This window comes from Vulpes vulpes, chromosome 2, assembly GCF_048418805.1.
Source record: "Vulpes vulpes isolate BD-2025 chromosome 2, VulVul3, whole genome shotgun sequence".
NCBI lineage: Eukaryota > Metazoa > Chordata > Mammalia > Carnivora > Canidae > Vulpes > Vulpes vulpes.
The window spans coordinates 144,676,390-144,690,868 of record NC_132781.1 but is presented as its reverse complement, the minus strand read 5'-3'; the positions used below and the strand labels follow the sequence as shown (position 1 = coordinate 144,690,868).

Genomic DNA, 14,479 nt, shown 5'->3' with positions numbered 1-14,479 from the left:
TGGAGCTCGGTCTCTCTTTTGGGGGCCGTGGGGAGCCACAGCAGGATCTTGAGCAGAAGAGTAATGTGGGCAGACATGCACTTTGGGAAGGGCACGCTGACAACAGATGTGAGGCGGGGAGGCCGCTCAGGTACGTGCATACTGTGGCCCTCACGTTTGTCGCATCCACAGACCACCTGCAATCTTAGTTACTGTCTTTTTCCTCCTTTAAATGAGTTCACCTGCCGTAAGTAGAAATAAAAATACAATGAAAGCAACGTGATACTAGGAAGTTTTAGATTCTGTTGTCTGCTCTTTGCTAAGAACGGAGGGCAGCAAGGCAAGGGAGCAGGGCTGCAGACACGCCGGTGCTTTGTGGGTCCCCTGAGCCAGAAGGGGCTCTGGTGACCCCGGGTCAAGGAGCTGCCTTGTGGTGACTGCCCCCCGCCACCCCCCCCCACCCCCCCCCACCCCCAGTATTACACCAGTAGCTGCATCCTGGCCTTTGTCGCTTGCTCGGTCTTCCTGCGGATGAGCCTGGAGCTGAAGGTCGCGATGCTGACAGCGGGCCTGGTGACCTACCTGGTGCTCTTCAATATCTCCCCGTGCTGGAAGTCGGACTGCTCGGACTACGGCCAGGCCAACCTCACCAAGACCAACGGAACCCTCAGGTGAGGCCCCAAGCACCCCCTGCTCACCGCTGGGACCCCAGTCCCACTGTCCGTCTCCACTGTGGTCGTGGCAGACCCTTGCTTCGGTTTGGCTGTTGTTTCAAACTGTGGTGCGTTTGCACTCACGGTCCCATCTGGGCTGGGCACCTTGAGGGCTGGATCGGCAGGTGGCCCGGTTTCCATGTTACAGAAGAGGAAGTGTTGGTCCCAGGTCTGTACACTCAGAGCCCAAAGTGTGACTCACTTGCAGGTTCTCTGGAGGACACCACCCCCCACCCCGTCCCACGGAGGCTTCCTGGGACATCCCGTTCCTACCCCATCCTGGGGGTGTGGACTGGGGAGGCTTCAGTTTTAGCCCAGTCCCCCACCTTGATTCGTGTCCCTGATCTCCACAGAGTTCTGGAAAGAACAGTTGTCCCTGGCCTGTCCCTGGACAGGCGGCTGACACCTGTGAGGGGAGGGATGGTGTGTGTGTGCCTCTGGGGGCTCTCGGCCCCAGGTAGACTGAGAGGGGCCTGGCTCCCCTTGAACTAAAAGGCTGGAGTCTGGGGACCCAGAACAAAATCTGCTCCCGTGGGGCAACTGGCACCTGCAAACTCCTACCAAACTCCAAGTCCCTGGCTCCTTGGAGGAGTGTTTGCCCCCTCACCTGCCTGGAGTGCTTTTCCTGCAGAGTTTGCCATGGCTATTCCATGTCATCTGGGTGCCAGCAAGCTGCTGCTTCTGTGAGACCCCCACCTCCCCGTCACATGTCTTTGCTTTGCAAGCTGGAGTTGCTTGTTTAGTATCTGTGCCGTGAGGGTGTGAGCTCTGAGGGCAGCGCTCTGTCCTATTCATGCCTTCCTGGCTCTGGGGGAGCTGGGAGTGACCCCTGCCTTTCCCTTGCATGTCCAGCAGCTCCTCATTGTGTTTGTGGAAGGACTTGAAGGTGATGATCAACTTCTACCTGGTTCTGTTTTACGTCACCCTCATCATGCTCTCCAGACAGGTACAGGCCGGGAGGCCCTGGCTCGGCTTGGAGAGAGAACTGGGGTGGGGCCAGAGCTTCTGCAGATTTGGGGCTGCACAAAAGGCAGTGGACAGCCCTGGTCCCTGGGGAAGGGATCCCCGAGTCCTCACCTCCCTGTGTCGCCTCCCCTCAGGACGCCAGTGACATCTGGTTGTGTGGGTCACTTGAGAACCGAGTCAAGGCTGACTGGGATTCTAAGGCCATTGGGAGGTGGCTGTTGAGCTGGGATGCAGGGTAGAAGTGCTGAGGGGCTGGCCAGTGGCCCCTGGGGGTTACAAGTGTGTCCTGCCCGCTGCTTGGTGTGTGTCATCGCCGTGCCCCAACTCACCACGGCTGGGGCCCTGACCTTCTCCACTGTCTGCAGATTGACTACTACTGCCGCTTGGACTGTTTGTGGAAGAAGAAGTTCAAGAAGGAACATGAGGAGTTTGAAACCATGGAGAACGTGAACCGCCTTCTTCTGGAGAATGTTTTGCCAGCCCACGTGGCCGCTCACTTCATCGGCGACAAGTTAAATGAGGTGTGGTGCCGGCAGGGGCTGGGTGACAAGGGTGGGGAGTGTGGGTATGGATATGGTACTGGGGCCCTCACGTCTGGGGGACCTTGGTTGTCAGCCTTGGGAGATGGGGCCGCCAGGCAGTTTGAGCATCAGCTGCACGTCCAGGTCTTTGTGGGCTGGGCGGCCCGTGTGGATGAAAATGTGTTTCATGGGTTCTGTGCAGCAGCGTTTTATAGGAGAGACAGGCCCCAGGCCCCCGACCGTGATCTTTGCCTGCCCCAGGGGCTCGCATCCTCAGCCAGGAGACCCAGGATACCAGAGCCAGAACCACCCTGAGCCCGCCCCACCCCACCCAGTGGACTTAGACTCCTTATTTTTTAGCAGCCCCTAGATGGGTGTCATGTGTAAGGCAGGCTGAGCAACACTGGCGTCGCGCCCGCCTCCCTTTGAAGGTTTAGTGGGACGGCCTAGGGTGGCTGTGTCCCTGTGTATGTCACCCCTCCCGGCCAGCTGGCACAAGGTGGTTCCCCGCCCCCCCCCCCCCCCCATCCAGGACTGGTACCATCAGTCCTACGACTGCGTGTGTGTCATGTTTGCGTCCGTACCGGACTTCAAAGTCTTCTACACGGAGTGTGACGTCAACAAGGAGGGGCTGGAGTGTCTGCGCCTGCTCAACGAGATCATCGCGGACTTCGATGAGGTACGGGCCTGTGCACGGGTCCCTGGGGGGCAGGTGTGCTATACAAATCATGAGAGGGACACGTTCGCCTTTTTCCGTGTTTTCTTCAGTAGGCATTTTGTTATCTTCTCTGCGAGAGGCAGCTGGCTAAGATTAGATTTAGGTCCTTGAAGAAGGCAGCGGTCCCCTTATCTGCGGCTTCTTAGCCGTGGTCAGCTGTGCTCTCGCCGATGACCCCCCTCCTGACATCTGGTCAGGTCAGTTGTGGCCAGATGCCATGCCACAGCATCCCCGTCCTGCACCTCAATTCATCTCATCATGTGGAGGAGGAATGAATGCTATACAGGAAGGCTTTGAAAGACCATTCACGTCACTTTTATTGGGGCACACTGTTAAATCGCTGTTAATCTCACTGCGCCTGATTTCTGCACTAAAGCTCATCACAGGCATGTACGTGGATGAGAGCGCACATGTTATGTAGGGCCCAGGGGCCCGTGCTTCCAGGCTCCTCCGGGGTCTGGGAATGGATAAGGGGGACTGCCATAGTTTGATTCCCAGTGAAGCCCATGCCATCAGCTGTTCCAGAGGAAGGCAGTCGGTTTAGACTTTTTTAAAAAAAAGATTTTAGAGCGTGAGAGCACGTGAGCGCGCATGCAAGCAGTGGGAGGGGGCTAAGGGAAAGGAAGGACTCTTAAGCAGGCTCCATGCTCAGGGCAGAGCCCAACATGGGGCTTGGGGTTTGATCCCACAACTGTGAGATCATGACCCAACCTAAAGCCAAGAGTCAGAAGCCTGACGGACTGAGCCACCCAGTCACCTGGACTTTAATTTTTAGTTGCAGACAATAGACATTCCTGGGTAGATCCTGCTGGGTTGCGCTTGCTCCTTAGAATGAGACTGCAGAGGTGAATGGGAGGCCAAGGGGGCAGGGAGAGAGCCAGAGGCCTTGTCCATGTGTGTACTTGGCTCTCTACTCATAAGGGGAGGCCCAACCTGAGAGAGGCGGGCATTAGGAGCAGTGGTGGGATGGACCCCACCCCTTCTCAGACCCTGGGTGTCCCTTTGCCCCACAGCTGCTCCTAAAGCCCAAGTTCAGCAGTGTTGAGAAGATCAAGACCATTGGCAGCACGTACATGGCAGCTGCGGGGCTCAGCAGCCCCTCAGGGACTGAGAACCAGGTACTGAGTCATGTGGGTGGCCTCATGTCCCAGCCTCATATTAAGGGGATTCAACAGACAGTCCCCAGACCTATCACCTGACTTCGAAGGGACACCCCTTCCTGTCCTGTGAGGGAGGGGCCGAGGACCTCATGGCTTGGCTTGGGGGAGGCGCCTCACACCCACCTGACACCGGGTGGAGGCGGGAAGTCGGGGCCTGGGATCCTATGGCTCCTGTGCACAGAGCTCTGTCCTGCAGGACCTGGAGCGGCAACACGCGCACATTGGCATCATGGTGGAGTTCAGCATCGCCCTGATGAGCAAGCTGGATGGTATCAACCGGCATTCCTTCAACTCCTTCCGCCTCCGAGTTGGTGAGGGCCCAGAGGGTGGGCTGGGCTTGGGGTGGGAGGCCGTGGGAGGCCATGCTCAGATGGGATGATGCACTTCACTGTTGAGCAGGAAAGGTTTGAAAAATCCCTCTTGGTCTTACCACCCTGGCGACTGGGCAATTGCTCTTTGCATATTGTTTATAAAGTTACTTTTGAAAGTTGTGAGATCAGAATAGAACACTACAGAAAATGGAGAACCCAAAATCACCCACTATAACCCTTAAAACATCCTGAGAACAAAGCAAAGTTAATGAACTAACTGCTCTGTGTTAGCTAGCAGGGCTGGTGCTCAAAGCCCACCTGCTCTGTTGGGAAAGGAGCTGATGCTCACCTCAGTCCGACTCCTGGAGCAAGCAGGTGGAAAAAGGCTGCCCAGGGAGTGCCTCCCCCACACCCTGGAGGAGAGCTCCTGTCATGGGCTTGGGAAGCCCCCTCTGACCCCCATTTCAGCTGCCAGTTGGTGCTTTCTGTGGCTGCTGCTGGACTCTGCCCCCCCCCCCCCCCCCACCCAGGGCAGAGCTTGAGGCTTGGTCTCTCAGACCTGCCAACCACAAATGTCACCTTCAGGCATAAACCATGGGCCAGTGATCGCCGGAGTGATTGGGGCCCGAAAGCCTCAGTATGACATCTGGGGAAACACAGTCAACGTTGCCAGCCGGATGGAGAGCACTGGAGAACTTGGCAAGATCCAGGTACAACCCAGCTGGGGCAGCTCGTGATCACAGGGAGGAGTGTCCCACAGGCAAGGGGCCTGGGCATCAGTCAGCTATGGGATCCCAGCCCTGACACACTGCTTGGGGCTGGTTTCTACCCAACAGCAGGTGTTCTTCCTGCTTCCCAGGACCACTATCCTTTTCCTCTCAGGTTACTGAAGAGACATGTACCATCCTCCAGGGACTAGGTTATTCTTGCGAATGCCGAGGACTGATCAACGTCAAAGGCAAAGGCGAACTGAGGACTTACTTTGTCTGTACAGACACTGCCAAGTTCCAAGGGTTGGGACTGAACTGAGGGCTTCTGGTAGGTGCAGAACATGCTAGAAGTGCATTTCCTTCCCTGAGGCAAGCCAAGGGGAGCATTCAGCCCCATGCCAGTCACAAAGGCATTCCAAGGGTTTGGCCATCACTACTCCAGCAGATGGCTTCCTTGCACTTGTGCTAGAGGATTTCTTGGAATGCGTCTGACCCCAGCCCGAGGCGACCACTGAGCCTTGCCACACACAGGCAGCCAGAAACTGCGTGGTCTGAGTCTGCAACACAGCCTCCAGACAGCGTGGATATGCTCACTCGTGAGCTTCAGATCCTCAGCCCGCTAGGTGCTGTGGAGGTCTCAGAGCATGAGCTGGACATACCCTGCCATGGCCTGCAAACTACGCCAGTAGGACCTTTTCTAGGTACAGAACTGAGACAAGCTGTCCAGGATGGGCTGGGTACTCCTTTCTCCTCAGCAGAGCAGCAACAGCATTCTGCATTTCTCGCACAGACATTCCAGTAAATAGAGCTGAAAAGGCTGTTTTCCATCTGTGGTTTCATGCAGTAGGGAGGAAAAACCATAATGGACATTTGTTACTTCTTGTCATCTCTAGCATGTGTTTGTTTTAAATGGGTATTAGTGGAGGTTTTATCCTTTTAATGACTTCTTAGACGCTGGACAAAATATCTTCCCTCCAGTGTACCGTCTTTTAAACCACAGACACAGAAGGAGAGCCTATCGTCCAGGGTCCATTGGTTTATGGACCAGCCCAGGTGGGGGTGGGGCTTGGAGGAGTAGAGTGTGGCTCATGGCAAGAAGGCAAGCAGCGGCACAGCCCAGGAAATAAGGCAACTCCTTCTAGTCCCTCCCTGACCATTCACACGTTTGGGGCGTTCCCCTGCAGTCTTCAGCTATGTCTTAGTTTCTGTATTAGAAAGGAGTGGAGTCTGTGTAGACAGGACATAGACAACCTGTCGTGCTTCCTTTTCTTTAGTCCTCACACCTAACGTGAAGAGCTTCCAAATGAAAAGCATGTACTCCATGTAAGTGTGCAAAGAGGCTCCCATATCTGGGAAGCCAGACCACTCAGAAGTGCTGAGACGGTCTTGTTCTGAATGAATCAAGGCAAGCGCAAAAAGAGGTTTGCAAGATGTGTCTTACACTGCTTCAATTCTCAAAGAATCAGAAGTCAGGTGTAATTGTGGGTCAAGGTGAGAAGGAGCTACACTGCCCATTCCTTTTTCTGAATCAGCTTCACTGCCTCATCTCCAGAGCATGCTCAGGGTTTCCAACACAGCTGCATTTCACAACAGAGCAGGGATTCCCAGTGAGGGGTCCTCCGGGAAACCCCTGCAACTACAGGAAATCTTGCATAGGGGAGACTTCAAAAAGCTTACCCAGGGTTGCAGCCAAGGGCACATAGAGCACTGAAACTGAACCCGCTGCCTGCTCAGGCCATGTCTGTGGGCTTATCAGCCTGAGAAGGGGCTTATCTAATTTGCACAGAGGAGCCAATGCACCAGTGTGGCTCTGAGGCTTGCATGTAACTGGAAGAGATAGGAATGAATTACACGAACTTGCTGTACAAAGGAATTTACAGCAAAAATGCCAAAGGGAATACCCTTACTTAAAAACCGCTTTTATGTACCAAGTTTTCATATAAAGGGCTGGCTTCAGGTGAGTGCTACACTTACATTGGCAGTGGCCAGGGCTGCTCTACAGGGCTCTCCTGGGAGGTCAGGAAGGTTCTGTTGCAGATGTGATTTGGACACACCTACGTGTGCTGGGTCTCTCGGAGGTGGGCCTACTTCTAGTCTTGCAATATTCTAATTTTACTTTTTTTCCTCCAGCAACAGAAATCCCAATTCCGAGTTCAAAAAGTAGTTACCAGTCCTATCTTTTTATTTCCACTTCAAGCCCTGTGTTCAGATAAACACATTTTGTAAGTTCTGAGTTTCTGATGTGCAGACCATTGTGTGGAATGGACTCTAAAAGGCACCTGCAGTCACTTCTGTTCAGTGTGCTTTCCGGTGCCCCGGGCTCTTTAGAGGTATTGTTCTATTTTCTGTCAGGATAAGTAGCTTTCCTCACCCTGACCTTTTCTAGGGGTCAGGGGCTGGCTTCAAGATGGCCTCTCTGACTCTAGTGAAAGTCACACCTGAAGTTTTCTGGTTTACTCATTAAGAAAATCTAACAGAAAAGATCATTAACCACTGTATACATTGTGTATATAATAGGTCATGTACAAAAACAGGTTTTGAAAAGGTACATATGAATAATTAAGAATTATTCTGTATACTGAGTATTTATAGATTGTAATATTTGTTTCAAAATGTTGTACTTCATTTTTATAAAGTACTAGTGTTTCTACTTTGTTTAGCATTTCATACATTAAATTAGCAATTTGGAAGATCTGAATGTCCTAAAGTGTTTTGAATTTGTTTTCTTGGTCTGTTTAAGAATCGATTACTGCCTGAATTATAATAAAAAAATTAAACTCTAAAAAGATTTGATAAAATACATTATCTGAAAAATTCTGAAGTTCTTTTGGCAAATGATTTTCAGTAGGTTTTTAAAAGATTGGGTTGTCTTAAGAGAATCAGTTTTGCTAAATGTCAGTATTCAAAGCCAGGAAAATAAAAATAATAAAATGGCTTCTAGCCAGGGGGTTTTACAGTGGCTCCATACAGCCAAGCAGGATCTTACCCTCACCCCGTTCACTGAACCAGACTATGGTGTGGTGCCTGGTTATGGAAGAGGACCACATGTCTTCTGGTCTCCTACTCAGTTATCTGCTCAAGCAGCTGACCTTTGTATTTCATATAAAAGTAGATGACTCTTAGTTCAGGGGACATGCTGAGGCACAGGTGACCCAGGAGAAATAGTAAACAGAAACAAACTTTCCTTTAAGCTCTGTGATTCCCTTTCTTATTTAGCTTCTCCTACTGTAGTTCTAAGTGACTCAAAATGGAAAAAACAAACAGGACCACCAAAAACAAACAAACAGGACCACCAGAGAGGTTAGTGCTATGAAAATCCTGGTGTGATTTTTTTGGGGAGTTGGAGGAGATTGAGGGTAGCATAGGGGAGGTACTTCATCACCTTATCCTTCTGCTTAAGAACACCATTCCCATCAAGTGTGCAGGGGGACATATACTTAAAATCATTTTAGAATCTACTAATACTCGTTTTCATGGTGTAATAATGGACAATCTCCCTAGATGGGGATTTTTATTTTTATTTTTTTTAAATTTTTATTTATTTATGATAGTCACATAGAGAGAGAGAGAGAGAGGCAGAGACACAGGCAGAGGGAGAAGCAGGCTCCATGCACCGGGAGCCCGACGTGGGATTCGATCCCGGGTCTCCAGGATCGCGCCCTGGGCCAAAGGCAGGCGCTAAACCGCTGTGCCACCCAGGGTTCCCTAGATGGGGATTTTTAAAGCCTCTTAGCTCCAGTCTCGTTTGTGCACCCTAAGGAAGTGGCAGAGTCATTATTTTGACCTGACCATGCCCCAGCCCACTCCTCCTCCCCCTCTGGATGGCAATAGGTCAGAGTCTATGCTATTCCTTCCTCACCAGGCCATTGTTTGAATAAATCATCCAGGTGAAATCTGATAAGTCAGGATAATACAGTCTAATAACTATTTGGTTATTTATTTAATGTGGAGTTTTGCAAATGTGGAAAAAAATGAGGGAGTTCAATTATTTGAGGGGCTTGCTTTTAACGAATGGTCTAGAAAAGGCTGTTTTACTTCCTGTTTTTCTATCACTTTCATCCTCAGACCCAGCTCTGGGGAAAGGTCAAGGGGCGACTCAGCTGACAGCACAACACTGCTCATAGTCCCAGGCTCAGCTTTATTACCTAATACAAGTCCAATCTCTGGAACATTAAAATTAATTGTCCCGAAGTTTAATTAAAAACACAATTTACAAATATTTAATATCTTCTCAAAAGCATTTCCAAGTTAAGAATGAAAAAAATATGTACATAATATATAATGAAATACCAGTTAGCTTCAAATCCCATCAGGTCCACACTCAGCAACATCAGTCTTTTTAGGTTCTTCAAAATCTGAAAGGAAAAGTTATGGCTTCATTCAGCACTTTCCCCCTTTTAATTAAAAGGTAAAAGTATCATCCAGAAGAGTTAAGTGCTGACGGCTCTTCTTTACCACTTTCAAGGTTAAAGACTAGATAGATGTACTACGAGGGTATCATTGTAGGGTTTTTTGCAAATGTGGTCAAATCTTTATTTCCTTCACATCTTGTCTAAAGCATTTATAAAAACAGTTTACACAGTATCAACATGCAGAGACAAAGATCTTTCCAATGTTACTTGAGGGGAGAGGACCTGTGTTCCTTTTGCTCACAATAGCCCTCCGTCCTCCCTGGGACACAGGGCACTTACCTTTTGTTAAATCTACAAAGTTATTTTCCATGATGGGGGAGGGGATGGAAATCCCCATTGCTTTTCGAACTCCATACGTGCTGACAATATCACCTGGTGTGACTTGCTGGGCAAGTTCTTTCAGATTATTGGTCACTTGTTCAGCTAAGAAAAAGAAAAACAGTTTTAAGTTAAAATATGGTTCCTTTAGGTAATAACCAAAACCAGAAGAATAATACAATGTTGACCCTGGAGTGGTTGGGACTGTGCCAGTCCTCCTGCACACAGATTTTTTTTTTTCTGATATACCCAGGACTGTAAACATACTCCATTATTATTTTAACATTTTCTTTTCTTTAGCTTTAAGAAACAATACAATACATACTACATACAGAGTATGTTAGTTGACTGCTGATAGGTAAGGCTTCCAGTCAACTATTACAGGAGTTAAGTTCTGGGGAGTCAAAAATTACCTGTGGATTTTCAACTGCAGGGTCAGGGAGGAGGGAAGTCAGCCAGCACCCCTAACCTTACGTTATTCAAGGGTCAATCGTGTAAATGTGAACCATGAACCCTTCATGGTTTACTTTGGTGCTGCCTGACAGTGGTTATCACTTCTCAGAAGTTCTCCCCTTTAAGTGTCTCCCGATTCTCCTCTTACCAGAGGTGCAACATACCGAGATGCATTTCCCTGTAAGAGGGACCCAAGAGACAGATCATGTTGGGAGGGGGTCTGGTGCTCAGCCGCTCGTTCTGGGCGTCCTGGAGCTCTCTGAGCAATCTGGTGGTCTCATCAAGTTTCCTCTGGAACATTTCAGCTTCTGTGTAATACGAAGAACAACAGACTAAAGAAAATACGGACATGCTTGTGTTCAATCTTGTATGGAAAAGTGAGTCCTAAGCACTGGAGTTTTGCTATAAGGCTATAGTTTTCTCTCCTCAAAGGAGTAATCCCCCTCAGATGCGATCAACACCACAGACATGCCTTACTCTTCACTGAAGCATGGCCACCTAAGATCTTCCTGTGGTGAATGCCTATGTCAATCTGTGCAAATGTGACATTAAATCATAACGGTCAGGATCGTGAAATGACACTCACCTTCAGAGTCAAACACTTCAACAGGAGCCCCAAAATTTGTTACTGCTTTCAGTGCTGTGAGCCTGTCCTGATTACTGGAGTCTAAACGCCCCGATGGCTCGATTTCTGTAATCTGCTTCAAAAAAGAAAAAGCAAAGGGAAAAAAGGAATTAACTGAGCTTGCTAAGCCCTGGCAGTGCTAGAACATCAGTGAGATAGTTTTTGTATTGACAGGCCATATTATCCCACCCACTGACTTTGGAGTTAGAATTTTGATACATACAAAAACGTCTTTCCAGAATACTTTTATTTTTTTAAAGATTTATTTATTTATTTATGAGAGAGAGAGAGAGAGAGACACACACACACACACAGGAAGAGGGAGAAGGAGGCTCCATGCCGGGAACCCAACGCGGGACCTGATCCCGGGACTCCAGGATCACGCCCTGGGCCAAAGGCAGGCGCTAAACCACTGAGCCACCCAGGGATCCCCCCAGAATACTTTTAAAGGGCCATTCCTAAATCCTGGCCAGACAGTATACTGGCTACTTCTCGTGCATATTTCTCGTTAACGACATGATGTATCCTACACCACACCCGTCATTTGTTCCTTCGGGCAACCGTTCTGAAAAAGAGCCCAGGTACTGCCGATGCCATCAAGAGCTTCTGCGGACTGTGACCATGCCTCCCATCTCCAAGGCTCACAGGCAATATTTTGGCACCCAGTGCAGATGCTCCCACTCCCAGGGCAGAGCCTGAGCACAAGATACTTCCTGGGTCTCCTCCTGGCCCCAAAGCCAGGCTGTTGGTATTACATGGGAGAAACGAAATCCTATAAAGGGTGGAGTTTTATTTTTGCAATGACAAGACTCAGAGTTTCCATAACCTCAACACTGCTTTTGAGGAAGAGATTAGCCCAGATAACAAGTCACCCGAAGTTAATGGTTCCATTTAGACTCTGGCATTACTTAAAAAAAAAAAAAAAAAAAGACTGGCATTGCGCTACAGACATGTATGTGAACCCCTCCCCAGTGTCCACCCCCTCACTCCCCCGCCCCAGCCCATTCCTCTACCTACTTAGGGGTAGGAGTGCGTGGAGAGAGACAAGCAATATATACCTACAGCTTTCTCTCTGGGTTGGCCTCAGCACCCTACTCCACCAGCTGTTGATTTTTTACCCAGCCTCCCTTCCCATCAAGATTTCCTGCCTTCCTGTTCCCTCACTAAGCACATGATCTTGCTTGAGCCTCGTTCCCTGCAAATGTGATTTCAAATGTCCCACCCATACCTGCATCCATATTTCCTGGAGCTCATATTCAAGCTCTCCTAACCCTCAGTTACCAGGCTCACATGTGTCTGCTCTCACGCCCCCACTTCCTCGGCTCAAGGAACTCTGTGTTCTAACCCCTCCTCCCCTACCACCACTGCCACCACATTACTGCCCCTGCTCCAATGATGGTTACAAACAACAGTGGCCGCCCTTACTGGGCTCATCTGCTGGCGGTGGACACTGCTGGGCTCCTTCCCGTATGTCTGTCTTTTCTACCTTACGATTGGTCTTTACCAATGTTCTGTCCCTCAGCCTCTACCCAATGTTCTCTCTGGACAATCTAGTTCACCCCTGTACACCAATACTCTTCCCACACACCTGTAACCCAGGCACAGGAGTCCCCTGCCCCCCTGCAACACCATCCCCAATCACCCCTGTGAGGGGTGCCGGGTGCAGTCGCTCTCCCTGCTGGAGGGGAGCTCCTTCGCCAGCACTTTTTTTTTTTTAAGAGATTTTATTTATTTATTCATGAGACACACACAGACAGAGAGGCAGAGACACAGGTGGAGGGAGAAGCAGGCTCCATGTGGGGCGCCCGACACAGGACTCAATCCCGGGACTCCAGGGTCATGCCCTGGGCCAGAGGCAGGTGCCAAACCGCTGAGCCACCCAGGGATCCCCCTTCTCCAGCACTCTGATGGGAGTTCACGACGCCATGATCTGTCTCATGCACCAGGTCCTGCCGACCTGACTTCTGTATTTCTCTTGACTGTGTATCTCAATTCCCTTCCTCTGTATTGCCATGCCTGGCAGTGTTTTGCCCAGACAAGCCCCGGAATTCTTCACGGGTCTCCTCTTCCAGCTCCTCTCTCCTCTCCCCACATTTCCTCAGGGTTTCCTGTCTTCCAGGGTAACATCTCAGCTTCTTGGCACTGCCTACAGACTCTCTGTCACGAGGGCCTCCTGACCCTCCCTCTTCTGCCCAGGTACCCTGTGCTCACACGCCATCTGTGCTCGCTACACATATGCCCTGTCCTCTTGCATCCATTTCTGTCACTCCACGTGCAGATTCAGCCCACTGCCCACTGCCCGCTAGGAAAATGTCTATTCATCTTTCTAGACCCACTTCGCCCAGGATCCTCTCTGTGAGGACCTCCTCTGCTATCCAGAGCAGCTCTGATCTGTGTTCCTACACCACATTCAGTAGCACATGTGGGAGCTGGTGCTGGCTCCCTCGCTCACATGCCTGTGTACTGCACTAGCTGCTGCTACACTTCCCACAGGCAAAAAGAGTTCCTTTATTTAAGGAGATACTCAATAAATAATTTTCTTTAAAAACAAAATTTTATCATTTAGGTCTTGTGGCTTATCCTCCATTTAAATATTTTTTATGAAGAATAAAATATGATTACCTCCATTTCTTTTGCTGTGTCAAGGATCCTAGTCTGGCTTTCATCTTCAGGTGATGGCTAGAAGTATAAAGAAAAACAATTTTTTATTAAAAGATATTTTAAAAAGGTAAATACCAAGAAAAATAAAAAATATTAGGAGTTTCAAGGCAAGATTATGAATTATTGGAACTTCATTTTTAAAACCAAAAACAAATTAAATACAGTAAATGGCATTTTGAGAAAATTTGTGTGTCAAAAGTATGTACTACTGGTAACTTCAAGATTGATCTTTCTGTTCCCAAGCAAAAAGCACTACAAATATATGAAGGTTTTTGGTAAATACACAGAAATGCCTAATAAATGGAGCTGGTTTTCAACAACAGGTAAATCTATGACAAGGAGAAAACAGGAGGCACTCCAGGGACTATTTTGCATTAACAGAGCAATATTCTTGGATAACAGAGGATTACTGTAAAATATTCAAATGCTACAGAGAATGTGAAAGCTTCCCATAATCCTAGCCGTCAGGGGTCACATACATAAACAACAGACAAAAGTATCATCCACAAAAATCAATAATGATGTGATTTTTTTGGAAAGGCTATATTATGATTTTTTAACCAATTCTCAGTTTTTTAAAGTTATAAACAATGTATCCTTATATAGAACTTTTTTTTAACTAAGATATAGTCTGAGAAGAACTGCTGGATCAATCAGACTGATGGGAGGGTTATAGGAAAAACATTTTTGAATGGATGTGAAGTGGCACGTGAGGAAAGCAGCTCATGTGGGAAGATTGTACAGCAGCAGTTCTCGATAAACTTGAGGTGCTGACTCAGCACTGGACAGTCACCCAAGGACCAGCAGCCAGGGATACAATGGGGGCAGAGGACAAGGTGACAGCAGCCATAGCCATCAGGAAGAGCTAGGGCCCCAAGGAAGCTCTGTACTCTTTTTCTTGTGTCCCCATCACTGTGTTCTTACTGCATAAT

General features: G+C 49.1%; 2 protein-coding genes across 5 annotated transcripts in view; one reads left to right on the top strand and one right to left on the bottom strand.

The window, feature by feature from the left end:
- Nucleotides 1-7,864, top strand: part of ADCY7 (adenylate cyclase 7) — a 44,366-nt gene extending 36,502 nt beyond the window's left edge. For 2 of the 3 annotated variants that reach the window (XM_072750268.1, XM_072750269.1), the window contains exons 19-26: nucleotides 457-650; nucleotides 1,545-1,638; nucleotides 2,024-2,179; nucleotides 2,712-2,858; nucleotides 3,911-4,015; nucleotides 4,254-4,368; nucleotides 4,954-5,078; nucleotides 5,251-7,864. In XM_072750268.1, the coding sequence (XP_072606369.1) occupies nucleotides 457-650; nucleotides 1,545-1,638; nucleotides 2,024-2,179; nucleotides 2,712-2,858; nucleotides 3,911-4,015; nucleotides 4,254-4,368; nucleotides 4,954-5,078; nucleotides 5,251-5,397 (1,083 nt within the window). In that variant the 3' untranslated portion in view covers nucleotides 5,398-7,864. The remainder of the gene's footprint in view (nucleotides 1-456; nucleotides 651-1,544; nucleotides 1,639-2,023; nucleotides 2,180-2,711; nucleotides 2,859-3,910; nucleotides 4,016-4,253; nucleotides 4,369-4,953; nucleotides 5,079-5,250) is intronic. The other variant, XM_072750270.1, reaches the window with a different exon arrangement.
- A 1,332-nt stretch (nucleotides 7,865-9,196) lies between these two features.
- BRD7 (bromodomain containing 7) overlaps nucleotides 9,197-14,479 on the bottom strand; it is a 36,053-nt gene continuing 30,770 nt past the window's right edge. The window contains exons 13-17 of one of the 2 annotated variants that reach the window (XM_072750266.1): nucleotides 13,509-13,565; nucleotides 10,848-10,962; nucleotides 10,426-10,569; nucleotides 9,770-9,913; nucleotides 9,197-9,433 (exon numbers count right to left, since the gene is read on the bottom strand). In XM_072750266.1, coding sequence (XP_072606367.1) covers nucleotides 9,378-9,433; nucleotides 9,770-9,913; nucleotides 10,426-10,569; nucleotides 10,848-10,962; nucleotides 13,509-13,565 — 516 coding nt within the window. In that variant the 3' untranslated portion in view covers nucleotides 9,197-9,377. The remainder of the gene's footprint in view (nucleotides 9,434-9,769; nucleotides 9,914-10,425; nucleotides 10,570-10,847; nucleotides 10,963-13,508; nucleotides 13,566-14,479) is intronic. The other variant, XM_072750267.1, reaches the window with a different exon arrangement.